Source organism: Chiloscyllium punctatum, chromosome 8 (genome assembly GCF_047496795.1).
Source record: "Chiloscyllium punctatum isolate Juve2018m chromosome 8, sChiPun1.3, whole genome shotgun sequence".
Lineage (NCBI taxonomy): Eukaryota > Metazoa > Chordata > Chondrichthyes > Orectolobiformes > Hemiscylliidae > Chiloscyllium > Chiloscyllium punctatum.
In genome coordinates, this window is record NC_092746.1 from 93362820 (window position 1) to 93380311 (window position 17492).

Consider the following 17492-nt stretch of genomic DNA (forward strand, 5'->3'; position numbering starts at 1 on the left):
CATCCATTCCTGACTGCGCACTTCAAGCTGGTTTTTCTATCCATTGTATAGTCTGTACAGCGTCCTCAGGTAAGACAAAGTGTGGAGGGATTTGCTTTTTAATTTAAAACTTGTGGTGCACGGACACTACAACCCTGAGCAGCCATTGCTCCCCAAACCTTGAATTCCTCACCATCAAATGCCACCCCTTCTATCTACCAAGGAAGGTTACTGCTGCTATATACATACCGCCATAAGAAAAAGGTTAAGGAACCTCTGGATGTGCTGTACTCCACCACTAACACTCGAGATGGAACACCCCGAGTCCCTGTTTATTGTAACTGGCGACTTCAAATCAAGCCAATCTAAGAAAGGTGTTTCCCAAGTACCACCAGAACATTACCTGCCCCACCAGGGGCCTGAACATTTTACACCATTGTGAAGGATGCCTACCGCTCCATCCCCTGCCCTCATTTTGGGAACTCTGACCACAATGCTATGTTTCTTCTCCCAACTTACAGGCAAAAACTCGAGCAGGAGACCCCCTAACAGATGTAGGGGCAGTGTTGGTCGGAGGAGACAGGATCAACTCTGGTGCTGTCTGGAATTGGTTGATTGAACCTGGCCCAAACAAACTACCTTGGATGAGTACGCCACCACTGTCACAGGCTTAAAATCAGTACGTGCGTGGAGGACTGCATACCAAGGAAGTCAATCCCAACAGGAAACCCTGGATGAATTAGGACATGCAGAACCTGGCAAAAACCAATGTAAGGCCTTCAGATCAGAAAACCCACTCAAATAAGGAATCCAAGTATGACCTTCACAGAGCCATTCAGACAGCCAAGGACCAAAACCGATCCAAACTAGATACCCAGACAGAGACCGAGCGACTCTGGCAAGCACTGACTGAATGACATCACATGTTCAAAAAAAGAGAGAGTGTAAAATAGCAGACGATGATATATCCCTCCCAGATTGTCTCAAAGCCAATGCTCGCTTTGCGCAGAATTTAGGCAGAGAAGTAACACCTATTCCGATAAGTCCTGACGAACCTATCCCAACAGTCACTGCATCAAAAGGTCAGATCAGTTTTCCTTCATGTGAATCCAAGGAAAGCGAGTACCAGGCAGAGGTCTTCAGACATCTTCAACCTCTCCCTGCAGCAGGCCACTGTTCCTGCCTGTTTCAAGAGGGTCAATATCATCCCTGTGCCTAAGGAGGCTCATGCATCATGTCTCAAGGACTACTGCCCAGTGGCCCTAACTTCAGTCGTTACAAAATACTTTGAAAGGCTGGTTGTGGCATTAACTCCAGCCTCCTCACTATTTTTGACCCACTCTAATTTACCTATCAGACCAACAGATCCACATCAGATGCCATATCACTTGCCCCTCACTCCTCCCTAGAATATCTTGACACCAAGAACAACTAGCTAAGAATCCTACTCATTGAAGGCTGAACTGTAGTCAATACTATTTCCTTAAGACTGATTACAAAACTTGGTGATCTCTGACTAAGCCCAAATGTCTGCAACTGGATCCTCAGTTTCCTGACCCACAGGCCACAATCTGAAGATTGGGGACAATATTTCATCCTCACTAACACTGGAGCCCCCCCAAGAATGCGTACTCAGCCCCCTATTATACTCGCTGTATACCAATTACTGCGTCACCAAATACCAGACAAATGCCATTTACAAGTTCACTGATAACACCACCATAGTCGGTCGAATCTCAGATGGTGACAAAACAGACTACAGACGGGAGGTGGAAAACCTGGGAAAATGGTGCACTGAGAACAACCTAGCTCTCAAATGTTGGCAAAACCAAGGAATCCATTGACTTTCAACGGGATGTTACTTATGCCCCCCTACACATTAACAGCACAGAGGTGGAATGAGTGGGGAGTGTCAAGCTCCTGGGCACAGTCATCCACAAGCTTCCTTGGACTCTTCTTGTTGATGCACTGGTTACAAAGACCCAACATCTCCTCTTCCTCAGGCAGCTGAGGAAATTTGGCATAACGGCAAATATCCTTGTCAACCTTTATAGATGTGCCATTGAAAGCATTCTGTCTGGATGTATCACTACCTGGTATGGCAATTGTACCATTCAAGATCAGAGATGGTTACAGAGAGTAGTGAACTCTGCCCCGACAATCACAAAGGCCAGCCTCCCATCTATAGAATCCATCTACCAGGCCCGCTGTCAAGGAAAGGCCACCAACATTCTCAAAAATCCATCCCACCCGGGCAATGTTTTTCTACAACCTATACTATCAGAAAGAGGGTACAGATGCTCTACATGCACCAGCTAGCTTCATAACAGTTTCGACCCTACTGTTATAGGAAGACTGAATGGACTCAAACTCTTAGCATTCGCCTGTACCTGTGTTTTTGTTTTTGCCTATTATTTACTTATCTATGCTATGTGATCTGCCTGTATCGCTCACAAAGACAAAGCTTTAAATTCAATTCCTTGCTATTAGCTCTGTGGGAGCCCCCATATCTTAAGAATGCATAGTTTAAGGCAGCAGCTCACCACACCTACTTAAGAGCAATAATTGTTGGTCTAGGCAAGGAGACTCATACTTGACAGAAATAATTTTAAAATTGAGATAAATGTAAATTAACAACCTAAAGTACTAAGTGCATTTCAATCAGAATGATTACACCACATAAGGAGACATTTGCCTGTCACATCCATGATGGCTCTCTACATGAGCAACAATTTAACTATATGACAACCTCAACTTATTTTAGAAAAGTTAAGATAATGATAACAAGATATGACTGCTAAGTTATAGTTGTCTAATAGCACAGGACTCGAATACTGCTAGGAAAACGGCACTCTGTTGAAGCTTTCCATCTTACAGTCAAGACAACTTGCACAAATTGCCATTAGATAGTTTGTTGGAATCTACAATGTTGTACCATACTTATCTTACCAATCTGAGCAGAGTGCATTCTCTTTGCCATGTTCTTTGCTCGCACAGCTTCTTTGATACGGTCCACTTCCTGCTGGTAGCGCTTGCGATCTCTAAGTGCATTCTCTTTGGCTTCCTTTAATGCAGATTCCAAAGCCTTGACTCTCTCAGCTGTGGCTCTGAGACGTTTCTCTAGTTTGGGAAGCTCACAACGAAGATCTGCATTATCCCGTACCAACTAAAGGAAAGTACAACATCTTAATATTAATAAACCTAAGAACATGATCAGGTTGTATCAGGACTTCAAGGAATTACAACTTAAAGGCAAGTAATTGGAAAATAACTGCACATAACAGAATGAATACAGTGACAGATTTTGACCTGGTTCATTTGTTGCAAATTCAAGATATCCAATTTGCTTCCTAATCCTTGATGTATATGAAGCCCTACTGACTAAGATTTTGTGATGGTTCAAATGAAGCACCAGGGAGCTGAAACATTTCAGATGGGATAACAGTAATTCATAATGTTATGAAGTTGCCACTTTTTAATTGATTACAAGTGAGAGAAAAATAAGCTACTTTTAAACTTGGGAGATTGATTTTATTAGGAGAAAGTGAGGACTGCAGATGCTAGAGATTAGAGTCAAGGGCACGGTGCTGGAAAAGCACAGGAGGTCAGGCAGCATCAGACGAGCAGAAAAGGACTGTTGCTCAAAACATTGATTTTTCTGCTCTTCAGATTGATTTTATTGGCAGTCATGAGTTAACTGCAATGTGAATATTAAAGTACAATTTAAACCATTGCTCATTGTTTAATGACAATATTTTAAATGCATTGTTTCTATTTCAAAGAGTCAGCTTTACTTTAAATAACAAATCTTGAAAGACAAAAAAGGGATTGCATACTGCACAGTTTGATGGATTTAATTGCTTCTATAACTACTAACTTGGCCTGTCTTTGTGGGGAAATGGTTTAAATTCAAACAGTCAAGCTTTTTTTGGGCTGAACATATTATTGGATTCTTCGAATTTTAAAACCACAATCACCTGTTATTTAGTTACAGTCTCAGGTGTTCTGTTTCAGGGTTTGTCCATCAAGGAAGCAAAACAGCTAATAGGCAATTCTTTACCTCCAGGACAAAAACAAACAGGACAAACCAGAAGAAAGAATTACAAATGTAAAAAGGACAATGGTACCTTAATTTTGAGGCTTTAAATGTCACAACTCAGAAGCCACACCTAGGACTACATAGAGTGCAAATCCTAATCTAATTAGCAATGTCAAAATAATTGTAGGTGCTTACAAACTAAGATCAAGAGGATCAGTTGTTACTGTTCGTAGATTCTAATTTCCAAATCAAACACCCCTTCTGATTTAAAGCAGTTTTAAATTTGTACAGCATTAACTTGCTCTCCACCTATCATTTACTCCTTTAGCTCATATGATCTTGAGCATATATAACTTTCCATAGATACAATCAATTCTGAAGGGTGACTGGACCCAAAATATTGAATCTGCTTTCTCTTCAGATGCATTTCTCCAGCAATCTGTTTTTGTTTCTGATTATTCTTAAAACAGGTTTCCCTGGGGGTTTTGTTCAGTAATTTAGCATTGAAATTAGTAGAGTTAAATGCAAGTCCTGGCACGCTGAATTATTGTTCTTGTGTCAGACAAAAAAAACTATAGCTGCTGTAGTTATGCAGGTGGATCTTGGCAGCTATAGGCTGCAACATAAATCTTTGGCTAATTGCAATGAATTTATGCAACATTCTCAAATGTCCATGCAAAGTTACTTCGATAGATATCCTATCGAAATAGTTATTGTACAAGTTGATTTTTTTTTCTTGTAAATCTTGTGATTTAATAGCACCATCTAATGAAGATGAATTTTAAAAAGGGAAAAAAAGCCTAAGTCAGTTTCTAATTTTTGGAAGTTTGACTCATGGCATCCAGTCCCCATTAGCATGTTCCACAATTTTAAAGCTGTTATTGCTGCTGTTTTCTAAATACAAATGATCAAACAAGCATATAAATAGATCTGATGCTGAGTTTAAGTAAAAACATTTGCAGAAATGTTAACACCTTTGATTTACCTGCTTATGAACCTTTGTGAGCTGTTCAAGGTTGTTTTCAAGAAAGGAGATCTTTTGCTTCTGTGCAGCACTACCACCAGTGTCATCAGAATCCATTTCAGCACTCTGGAATAAAACAGGGATAAAGACTTATTCAGACATCTTCAACTGGAAGTCTAATACTGTAAAACAACTTAATTACAATATAATAATTTATTAAAAAGGCAGTTCTTCTATAATGCAATAGTTGCATTCTTGTGCAACCCTGCATCATAGAAAAATCGCACTTTAGAAACAGTGCTTAAATTGCTGGTGATGTAATCATGTTACAGTGAACATGTTTTTTTAAAAGTTTGCACTTTAGAAACAGTGTCCTCAATCGGGTTAACTAAACACATATTATAGCAGACCAACCTGTAAAGGTAACAAAAAGTGTAACATTTAGATTAGCGATTTATTGTACTAACTGAAAGCAGGTGACAGATTGAACAATGTTGCAGTACACTTAACATTGAGTCTACTAGTTGAAAAATAAACTGTCCATGCAAAGTTACTTCCAAGAGGATAACTGCACATCTGTATAGCATCTACAGCATAGAAGCAGGCCATTCCTTCTATCTGATGTACATAATAATTGTGCTTCACACAAGCCTTCGCCCACCTAATCTTATCAGCATATGCTTTTACTACTTTCTCCTGAATGCTTATTTAACTTTCACTTAAATGCATCTATGCTAGCTATGGTCAATGATTCCTTGCAGTAGCATGCTCCACATTTCGAACATTCTTTAGGTAAAGGTTTTCTCCAAAATTCCCTCCATATGAGTTCCAGTTTTAAGACTCTCCACAAATTGGGAAAAATATCTTCATTTGTAAAAGGAATTTGATAGGGTTGACTCAAAGACCACTAGCTACACCTCAGTGTTCTTTTCTAAGGAAAAGAGCCCCAACCTTTCCGGGCGAGTGTCACCTCAGTTCTGATAGCATCCTTGCAAATCTTTTGTAAAATTCTTCAGGATTAAGAACAAATGAGAAGATTCATTGGGGAGTATTATGGTATCAAGCAATAATTTTTAATGTTAATTTGTACAAAATGGAAACTGGACTTCATACTAAACTGAGTAATTCATCATTTAAAAAGTGCTATGAAATACATTCCAAATGCTATTAATTAAAATGATCAGTGGCCACAAGGGCTAAAAATGCAGTAGTAAAAGTCACTTTGAACTAATAGCAGCACAGTGGCATGTTATTGGGTCAGTGCTTCAGAGCTAATAATCTAGAGAATCCATGGTCAAATTTTATCACGGCAGTTTGATAACTTTGTTACAAGAAACTGATATCACTAAATGTGACCATGAAGCTGCCAGATTTTAAGAACTAATGAGTTCTTGTAGGAAAGGAAATCTGCCGTCCGTCTTTACCCAATACAGCTCTTCAGTTCTAAACACTTTCTGGCCTCGGAATTGAACCAGCTGTTTCAAACTGGAAATGGGTCACACAAATTAACTGCAATGTTCAAACTGAAACAGCTCAATTTTAACACTGGGCAGCAACACTTTTACAACTAATGCAATTCAGCCAGCAGCAGGAAAATCCAAAATCTTGAGAATAAAAATTTATCCAACAGGAAAAAAAGGTACACAGCAAGAGCCCAAATAATCAATATTTTCACTAATAGAAATTTCATCTAGAAGATAACCTGAAAGATGGTAAGCAAACTTGCAATTTAATATTACGTCTCAGCTAACATAAAAAGGAGTTGTGCAAGTCACAGATCATCCCGCTTAAATAACATTGTTTTCTATAACTTATGAATACTTTATCCTGAACACCAGAGGATCTCTACATTACTAGACAATAGTAAATTCAATAAAAAAAATTTAATTCATTTTTTAATGAAACTTGAATCAGCTACTAGGCTTCATACCATATATCCATTTCATGGTTTATTTAGGCGCTTTTAAAAGTTATAGTTAGTTACAAGGAAGTGCAATATCTACACAACTCATTTTAAATTAATGAGTGTTAGTAAACAAAACACTCAGGGCCTCTACAATTAAGATTTATACCATTAAAGATAAAACACGTAAGCAACTTGACGGCATGAATAGGTAGAAACCATACTCTGTTCTGGAATGTGGTTTTCAAACCAGTCTTGTCTGATGGGCTAACACTGACTTCACTTGCCAGCAAATAAAAATCAAGTGTACCAAAAAATTGGACAGCCTCGAAACAGCTCTTAGTGGGACAGAGTTCACAATGCAAATTGCCCTCTGTACTCGCATACGCAAATAAGCTAGCACCACTGATCAGTCACAGGATCACCAATCACAAGAAAATAAATTACTGCTATGGTGTAGTAAAGGCTACTCTTTTGGGAATGGGCTAGAACAAATTCACACCTGGCCAATTGGTTTTTGATACAGAAATGGAGTACTTGAATTAGAAACTATCCCACTCACAGGAACAAGATACCCTGTTCTGATGATCAAAGTTTACAAATAGATTTGAGTGCTTTTGAGAGTCTGACTAAGAAATCAACATCAAAACTCTTGTAATTAATGGGTAAAATTACTGGTTTAAATTTGCTATAGAAATTATACTATATCTCATGTACTCTTGCACATATTTCGGAAAGACACCAAGACAACTAGATAACCACAGATCTAGTCCTCTGCACATTTATTTGTGTGTCAGCCTGCTAGCCAACTATGTAACAGAAATAGAAAATAAGCATATAACCCAGAATTTATTAATATGACATTCAGACTTATTTGAGTATACATTTAGTTATCAATAAACTTTCAGATACCTGAGCCAATGTGAACCTGACTGAGGGGAATGTGTTCACACAGAAAATCACAAGTAGGAAAAGCAAGCAGGGACTAGAAGGTGGTGACAACAATTTGGTACCAAAAAGGTTCAAGGAAGGTTTTCCAAGTCCTAGAAGATCAACTTAAGGCAAACCCTTGAGGCCATGTCATACACCAAAAATCCAATGAATATATGCGTACCAATCAGACATGTGGTTACACCAAAGATAACCTAGCTGAACAGCTGGTGGAACTGGTCATTGCCCCTACCTTCCCGAAAGGCACTTCTGGGCAATGCTCAAGATTATACCATCAACATACTGCTGGGGGGGTGGGGGGGAGAGGGAGGAAAGAGGAGGAGAAACGTTTATTGAAGCCACTGTAGGTACTTGATGCTGCAACTATTATCCATCAAGAACAGTATATTCAAATCTTGATTTGGACTGTCTCATCCAGTGTCCAACATTTTGTGCCATGTGCAAGCTCTGGTCTACAAGATGACACTGTACTAAATGCAAATTGAAGTGGCCACAGAAACCAAAAGTACAATACAATTCTCCACTACAGCATGTGAACAACTGCCAACCAAGGACATTACCAAATGTATTCTCAAAGCTCCATCCAAGTGAACAGGCTCATTAAAAGACAAAGAGGTAACTGCAACATGTCAAAGTATATGGTGACACACATGGATGCCATCAGAAAATCTAAACGTTTCACCTCTATCCAAGTGGCACAGCCCAATGAAAATGGCAAAATGTGCTACATGCCAAGAGTGACATATTGGTCCAAGAATGCATATTATCCCATTATGCATCTTCCATGAGATGCTCTTGAGAAATTAGCACAATGTTTTGAAATCCAACATGACAAAGACCTACGGAGAGAGACTGGGCAAATTGGACTTGCATTCTCCAGAGTTTTGAAGCATGAGAGGGGTTCTCATTTAAGTCTACATAGTGCTTAAGGAATAGTGTTAATGCCAGATATAATGTTGCCCTAGTTGGGGAATCTAGAAATGAGAGCACAATTTCAAAATAAAGGGTTGTCCTGAGGGGAGGAAAATGTCTTTTTAACTCAAAGGGTGATAAATCTTTGGAATTCAACTTCATAGGGGAAAATCAGTCTTTTGAGTGTATTTAAAGATTGATAACTTTTTGATTATCAACAAAGTAAGGGTTTTGGAGACATGATAAAAGGCATTGAAGTATTCAATCAGCCACGATCATATTAAGTAATGAGGCAGGTTTGATGAACTGAACAGACTCCTCCTATTCTTGTGCTTCTAACTATTTATAATGGATTTTCCATCTCATGCATTGGCATTCTGTATTTTAATGCCAATATAGCTCATGATGGACCTCTGAAGTATTTCATGCTGTTCCAATGGGGCCTTCCATCATGCACAGATTGCCATATTATGATCCAAAAGTTAACAAATATATCCATTCAACACTATAGGTCCCAAACTGTATTAATGAATCAATAATCCCAGTGTACTCTTCTGGCAAACTGAAATAGTGATGCAGTACCACATCTGAAAGAGACTGCCCAAACAAGCACTGGAAGCGCAGCATTTACAGTCAGGATAAGCTCAAACTGGAACTCGATCTAGAAAGTCAAACATCACACAGATTGAGGCACATCTCGTCACAAGTGCCATCTTCAAACATAAATCATAGAATTACACCAAAGAGTCATTTGTTCTGTCCTGTTTCTCTTGAAGAGAGATGTTATAAACCTGGTGCTAAGATATCCACTTCATGGAAAGAAGAGCAAGTAGCTTTTTCTTTAACAAAAGCAGCAGGAGTGGATGGAGTCAGTCTCACAGACCTGGGGTTTTTTTTGCTTTCAATTCTAGAAATTGGAGTTTTGGGGCTGAAACTGCTAGTTAAAGTTTTTGCAGCAACAGAAAGCTGAAATGATCTCTGCTGATAGATTCCTTCTGTCAATGTTGTCTTGCCTAGACTGAAGGAGGAGATGGCAAGTGGGGAAATAGTTTCCTGAATTTGCCTTTGCCAAGGATCCCTTTATGGGATGATGCTATGTTGGAGTAGCAGTTATATATTTAGTTAATTATTTTAATAGAATTAAAATACAGTTCATGCCAATTCTTGTTTTGGCTTGTATTTAAACGGTTATGTAATAATAAAGTGTTTTGCTTAAAGCCTAGTTGTTTGACCAATCAAATCACATCTAGAAGGCGGCACCTAACACTCATCTTTAACAAGGTAAAAGTTCAGATTTAGGCTAATCTCCTTGATATATTTTAAAGAGGGTTTGGTCTAGTCCACAACACACTGCACATTTACATCAAGGTGACTCAACAATGCACAAAAAATAAGTTCGTGCAAGATCTTAATCCCAACTTTTCCAGACACAAAGTATCTTTCCAGCTTGATGCTGAGAATAAGCATCAGTCCATACATCTTTCCCTAAAGACACAGGAACTCAAAACTTTTAAAATAGCTTTCGGGATTGGCTTGACTTATCTGTTCGCTGAGACATATTCCAACAACATGAATCGTATTAGACAATTTACGAGCTTGTCTCTATTGCAGAAGACATTCCAGTTCCCGCGAAAACTAATCAACAACTTGATACAAACTGCCATCAGCTCATTGAGGTTGCAAGAAAACAAGATAAAAGCTTTCAGCAGCCAAAAATTTTATATTAAGGCAAGTCAACTTCTTTGCATTGATACATTCTTCAAAAAGTATCAAGTCTGATGTTACCAAAATAGAAAATTATACCACAAGACAAAGGCAAATTACAAAAATATCACTGAATCTTGAACTTTTTACCTCCTTATATTCTAAATTTTATCTCCTGAGATTTGCTCTGCAAAGACACACCATACAGGAAGACTGAAAAGGGCAACATATATCTCAATCTCTCAAAAATGCTTCATCACCCAATAAGTATATTCTTCAATATTGTGGAAATAAACACATTCCAGAAAGGCCTCAGAATATGTCTACTACAGGGTAACAAGCTTATTGCATTTGGTTCTCAAGTCATTACAATAGTTCAGACTCCAAAATCCAAAAAATAAGCACTTGCTCCCCTTTGCGAAATACAAAGTTTCCACATGGACCTATTCAACAAGCATTTCATGCAATATAATTAAAATGTAGTTTCAGCTACTGATACCAAGGATATAAGATGGTAACAGCTGTGGCATGTCAATTCAGGTACAGAGTGTTTTTTTAAATTTAAAAAAAAAATTACCGACATTTCCTACACCCTCCATTTGCTATTAATTTTGAATTTTTTTTTCAGTGACTCATTGATTATAAAAGCACAAACCATTGGAAATGACCTGTCAAAAAATTCTCATGTATTCCAAGACTATACCATCCAATTGTGAAATCGCATCCTTTGATTTTCAAAGTATAATTAAAACCAAGCTCTGAGGATTTTTCTTGATGTTTCGGCAGAGTTCTAAACTCTACTAAGAATGAAGGTATTCTTCTAGACTTACAAGTAGATAGTCAAATCAGAGTTTGAAGGTAATCTCCACAGCAATCTCATTCATTTCGGCCAATGCCAGCAGTACTAATTCAGCAAGTCATGCCTGATGCTATCCAATTGCAACAGCTCAAAATGATTATCGGCTGTTTGCTCAAACACATTGGGCAAGTCCTTGAACAAACATTTTTTATAACCAGAGATGAACTAGAACGTGGCAAAAATGTAATTTTTAAGGCAAACGAGTGATTAATCCAATGCTCTGCACTAAATCATGTTTGACCACATACACATAAGCTCTGGCATCTGTGTGAACTAAGAGGTTTGCATATGAATCTAGTGGCTTGCCATCATACAGATTAACTGACTCCACACAAAATTCCATCTGACATGTAGTGCAAGGTCACTACCAAAATTTTCATGTCCAAGGACATGACTACATCCTGGTGACTGGCTATTTCATGAAATTCCCTTTTCAGAGACAAATCAAAGATACCACTTGTGCAACAGCTTTTGACAGATTTAATTGCCATATTCAGTATGCTTGGTGTTCATCATCAAATTGAGTATGACAACAGCCTGCAATACACTAGTGCACTCTTCCACAATACCTAAGAGAACCGGAGTGCTCAACACATTAGACTGAGGATAGTGAAAAGAGGTGGTAATGGTCTTACACCATGCACTTCCTGCCCAGTGAAAACCACAATTATTAAATACAAAGCTGCTAACCAAAAATTTTGGATAGCCATTATAAATCTACTTGTTCCTTCTCAAGGTAATAGCTTGCCCTCACCAGCATCTCTTAGGTTTGAAAGACTGATCCACACAGTTTGTCCCTCATATACTGTCACCACCGAACCACGTTCACACAACACATTGTTGGAAAGGAATAAATGGTACAACAGCATGATCAATGAAAATTCAAAGTTATCCTAACTTGAACTAAGGTAAAATATCATAGTTTGAGATCTTTGTACGGTATGTGAAAGACACTACGATGTTATGTTCAGCCTAGGTCACATGACACGGTTTCACAAGCGTTTGATCATAAATTGTGGCAGATTACAAATCTGAGTTGTATATGACTAGCCATAGCACATGCAAAATGATAACAAATAGTCAAAGCTACATATACAAATCATGATAATTGCACAAGGGCTAGATCTGTACATATTGTATTGGTGGATTGAGAAGGTTTTAAAAGCCAACATTAATAGCCAAAAAAGGGAGGAAAGCTATATAAAAGCAAATAGGGGCTCCTTTTAAAAAAAAAAGGTCAATGCGAATATAGGCTCCTTACAGAATGAGTAAGCAAATCAAGGATTACTTAGCAATAGCAAGAAAGTGAAGTTGAAGATTATTATTACCCATGATCTTATTAAACAGTGGAGCAGACATGACATTCCAATGACTTACTTCTACTCCTGTCTCTTCTGGTCTGCAAAGGAGCTACTTTTCAATAAACATGCTTTAGTAGGCCAGCTTTAATGATCCAAATTCAAATTTTCAACATACTGCTTAAGCTCTGTTCTACTTCGGTACATTCTAATTGATACCCATGATAGGAGAGAAAATATAATTAGTTTACAAATTGTGAATGGGCTTCCCTTTCCATGTTCCAACAAATGTACAACTGACCTAGAAATCAAAGTCACTGTTTCCATACCTTTTTAACTCTGGTCGCCAAGTCTTGAACAAACAGCTTCCGAAGATTATGAAGCGTCTGGAGTTCTTTTGCCTACAGAAATAAAAAAAGTGACAGCATACAGATTAATCCTTGCCCAATAAAAGTTTAAGAATGAATTTCTAAAATAAAATCTAAACCCAAGACTTGCATATTCAACTTAACCTACCACAGTCTCTTCCAGTCCTTTGAGGTCCTGCCTTGCTTGTTCTCGTCGATCCTGCATAATCCTACATCGCAATACATTGTATTATTCAGAATATTTACATGAATGAAGACATAGTACATGCACTAGCAATGATTCTAGAATAAATATCAAGCTTTATTCTTGGTCTAAAAAGTAGAGAAGTGGTTGAGCACTTTGTGATTTTAGTACATTAACATGTTAACTAAAATTTGTTTCAAAATAACGGATTTCAATAGTATAACTTTTGAGTTAAGTAATTTTTCAAAATCTGATTTTTAAAAAAAAAAGTAGTGCTGTAATTCAGCTACACGTTCATATGAAAACACTCATTTGAAAACATTCATATTACTTACGTCAGTTCATGTAATTTGCGGCTTTTTTCCTGATCAACAGTCTTTAGCTTTTCATGTTCTACATGTAGACGCTCCTGCTCTAACATCATTTTCTGATTTTGGCTGTTGTCAAATGGAAAAAGAAAATGAACAGAATGTTTTGTTTTAGCTGTAAACAATTTTAATGCAATCCAGAACTAATAAGCAGCAAAAAACACTAGCGAGGTCTGAAGATTTTATATTCTCTTCTGCACTTCAATCAGGAGAAAATTATTGATAGTCAGTAATTCCACAGAGGGGCCAGCTCAGGATAACTTCAGCTTTTATTCAAAATCTCAGCCAACATATAAGGTAATTCTGGGGAAGTGAGGATCTGTTGCAAGAATGGATTAATTTGCTCTGCTAATGCAACAAATTTTGATACAAAAGATGCCCAAAATAGCAAACTTTATTGAATGAGACTTTTGAAATTTAATAATATGGGGTGTCAATACTTCATTCAACATTTCAAACTGTATGTGTGCATGTCTAAGACATTACAGTTCGACTTTAAATCAATGAGCAAGTGCCAAGTGATGCCCAGGATCAGAAAAAGGTAACTACCATACACCAAAAAGTGTTGCTGAAAACCTACAAAAAAAATTCAACTAATTTGTTTATAAATTCAAATATTGCAGGTTAAATACTAATGAAACACATACTCTTGAAGGTCAGTAATGAGTTTTTCCTGCTTTTCGATTTCATCCCTCAAACTGCTGATCTGTTTCTGATGGGCCTCCCGGTGGTTCTGCATTTGTTGTTCTACAGCTTTCTGTAGTTAGAAATGAATAGTAGAAATATTATTTATCAAGGTGAGGCCTTAACAATATACACAGTCAAAATATTGTGATACAAGTGATAAGTGAACATACAACCTGCACAATAATCACAAAGGACCAGAGCAAAATAGTACACAAAGAATTAATTCCTACAGTTCCAAAGGAAGGAGTTACCTTCACTTCATTGGCAGTCTGCACTTTGTTCATGTGCTCCTTTTCCATTTCATGTACTTTTTCTGTAAATTCAAAAAGTTCATTACTTGAATCCTTTAAAATTTCATCAAATCTGAATTACAGAAACTTGATAAATTCAAAATATAAACTGTTGAACATTAATGTGTTTTTCATGACTACGTTTTCTCTCAACTGTCATATTTGATGATAGATTGGATCTATAATAGAATTCAGATTTTCAATAATGTTTTTGGCCTGTTTTGCAACCAATTGCATAAATTCCTAGCCTCTATTCCTCAGCAAGCTGAAACAATTTACAACCATCTTGCTGAGAGTTGACTTTGGCCCCACCTCAAAGAATTTTTTTGGCTCTGAAATCCAAACCATCACTACATCTAGCTGTGAACAATACCTTGCTACACCCCCACCTCCCTTGTTAAAATTTTACTTGGCTATGTCTGTCGGTTTACCCTCTGAAATGGAGAATTATTGCAGAGCCCAGCTGACCCCACTGACAAAATTATCTGCAGTACTAACCCCATCTACCAGATTTACCTTTCTTTCCCTATCAAGTAATTACAAGCTTCCTCCTGCCCTTTCAATCTACCTGATTAAATACAGTGCCTAATCCAGGCACTGGATGCCATGAGACCAAGATCAACTAGCCAAATATTAAGAGCTCTAATTTTTTTTAAGAAAGATGCAAAAGGAGAGAAGACTTAATTTACTCAAGACCTAAGGACAATTTGAGCTGCATTTTTGACATTGGAATCAAGTAGGGGCCCTACTGCCACACCATATTGCAAGCAGTCACCCAAGTTTTACCTTAATTTAGATTATTTTAGATAGATTACTTAGTGTGGAAACAGGCCCTTCGGCCCAACAAGTCCACACCGACCCACCGAAGCATAACCCACCCAGACCCATTCCCCTAACACTATGGGCAATTGAGCATGGCCAATTCACCTAACCTGCACTTCTTTGGATTGTGGGAGGAAACCGGAGCACACGGAGGAAACTCATGCAGACATGGGGAGAATGTGCAAACTCCACACAGTCAGTCGCCTGAGGCGGGAATTGGACCTGGGTCTCTGGTGCTGTGAAGCAGCAGTGCTAACCGCTGTGCCACCGTGCCGCCCTTGACAGTGGGTAAGCTCTTAAATTTGAATGGCCAGCATAGAAGAGACAGCATTCTGCCACTGCAGGCAAAGGAATAAGAGGACATCTCTATCTAAGTTTTAGCATTTAGTACTTCGAACTTTTGCAGCAAGATAAAGAGAGGGGGAGGGGGGAGGGGGAGAAGGTCAAAGTCTGTATGGATTCTAGTAGTCCTCTCAATCTTGGCCTTTCAAGTAACTGAAGAGGATGTTCACCAACTGTGAGCAGTTCACTCCATTAATGATGTGGACACCAGTAGCATGAAATTACATAGTTACCCGCCTCATTTTACTCCTCCCCCACCCACCCCTTCAAAAAATTCTGCTTTCAAAATTTTAAGACTACAATTCTGTTGCAAATTTATACCACGATAAACAATTTCTTGGCAAAATGTAGACAACTGCACAGGTAAGTAGGGGAAATTAGGTGGTGGTAGTTAGGACCGGGGAAGAGAAATTTTTTTTAAAAAATCAAGCAAACAATTTACAATAGTGCACCTGAACACTTGGCATCAGAATATTCCTACAAACCGCAAAACTATTCTACTTCTAAGATTTCTACAAAAATGCTACATGGTACAACAAAACATACCCTTGCTCAGAACTAAGACTCAAACATACCTTGCGCCTGAAGCTTGACCAAGTCTTCATTCAATGAATCAACAGACTCTTCCAGATGTCTCTTTTTGTGTTCCACATTCTGTAGATATTCTGTAAGTGACTTGATCTTTGCTTCATGCTAGTATCATTGATTTAAAAGAAAAAATTATAGTTTAAATAAAAATGAACAAGTCTCTTTTCCCTTGAGGTAAAGAGAGACAACGTAATAATTTTTGTGGAGCTTTCTTTTTGGATATTGTTATGAAATGAAACAAATGAATATTACCATTTTAATTTGTAGGCTTGTGTGTTTTTGCAGTCCAATGATCCACAGTTATAACTACAACAGGCCAGAAATAAATTTCATATGCAGGAGGTAGAAAAACATACTTGAAGAGGAGGACAGTGAATGGGTAACATAGATCCAGGAAATAGAAACAGTAAAACTGCAAACTTTTCATGAAAGTTGTTTGCAATTAGTAACATTTATATTCAATGGAATTACCACTGAATCACCCATTATCAACATCTGGGACTTAGCATTGGCCAGAAATTGAAATGGACCAATCATAAACAAAATACGACAAGAGTAGATCAAAGGTTAGGAATTCTGCAGTGAGCAACTGACCTCCCATCTCCCCAAAGCTGGTTCATCAACTAAATCATAGTGATGGAATATTTCCTATTTGTGCGGATGAGTACAGCTCAAACTATACAAGTAGTTCAACACCATTCAGCCCCACTTATTAGCTATCTATACACCACCTTTAAATCCAATATACAATTACATTAGTTTGTCCAACAACATGTAATGTCTCAACACACCAATACTTCTCACACAGCACCTTCTAAACTCATGACCCCTTATGATTCGCGAGAATGGCAGTTGCACAGGAACGCACCACCTGATACTCCCACCAATACGCTAATTTTTCTGACTTGCAGCTATATCAGTTTCTTCACTGCTACTGGGTCAACATCCTGGAATTCTCATCCAAACAGCACTGGGAAGTGCTGCAATGGATGAAGACAACTCATTATCTATCCTCCATTGTCCTTGAAGATGCTGATGTGTTGATCTAGTTACGGACATATATTCCATGACTGGATATAAAAACTAAATGGTTGTGTATTAATTAATCTGAATATAAAAAGATTTTTAAACTTGAAGCAAAATAGGATACAATTGCTGCCAATTTGTTTTATGTCCTAGGACAGCAATTGTAACCCCGCCCCCTCAAAATATCACAGTTGACCACATTGAGAGT

The 17492-nt window shown here is 38.0% G+C and overlaps 1 protein-coding gene across 1 annotated transcript in view; it reads right to left on the bottom strand.

Moving 5' to 3' along the window:
- LOC140480759 (kinesin-1 heavy chain) overlaps window positions 1–17492 on the bottom strand; it is a 101330-nt gene that overhangs the window by 18298 nt on the left and 65540 nt on the right. The window contains exons 17-24 of the mRNA XM_072576101.1: window positions 16246–16363; window positions 14468–14529; window positions 14177–14286; window positions 13497–13598; window positions 13126–13186; window positions 12939–13010; window positions 5004–5108; window positions 2929–3145 (exon numbers count right to left, since the gene is read on the bottom strand). Of these exons, the coding sequence (XP_072432202.1) occupies window positions 2929–3145; window positions 5004–5108; window positions 12939–13010; window positions 13126–13186; window positions 13497–13598; window positions 14177–14286; window positions 14468–14529; window positions 16246–16363 (847 nt within the window). The remainder of the gene's footprint in view (window positions 1–2928; window positions 3146–5003; window positions 5109–12938; window positions 13011–13125; window positions 13187–13496; window positions 13599–14176; window positions 14287–14467; window positions 14530–16245; window positions 16364–17492) is intronic.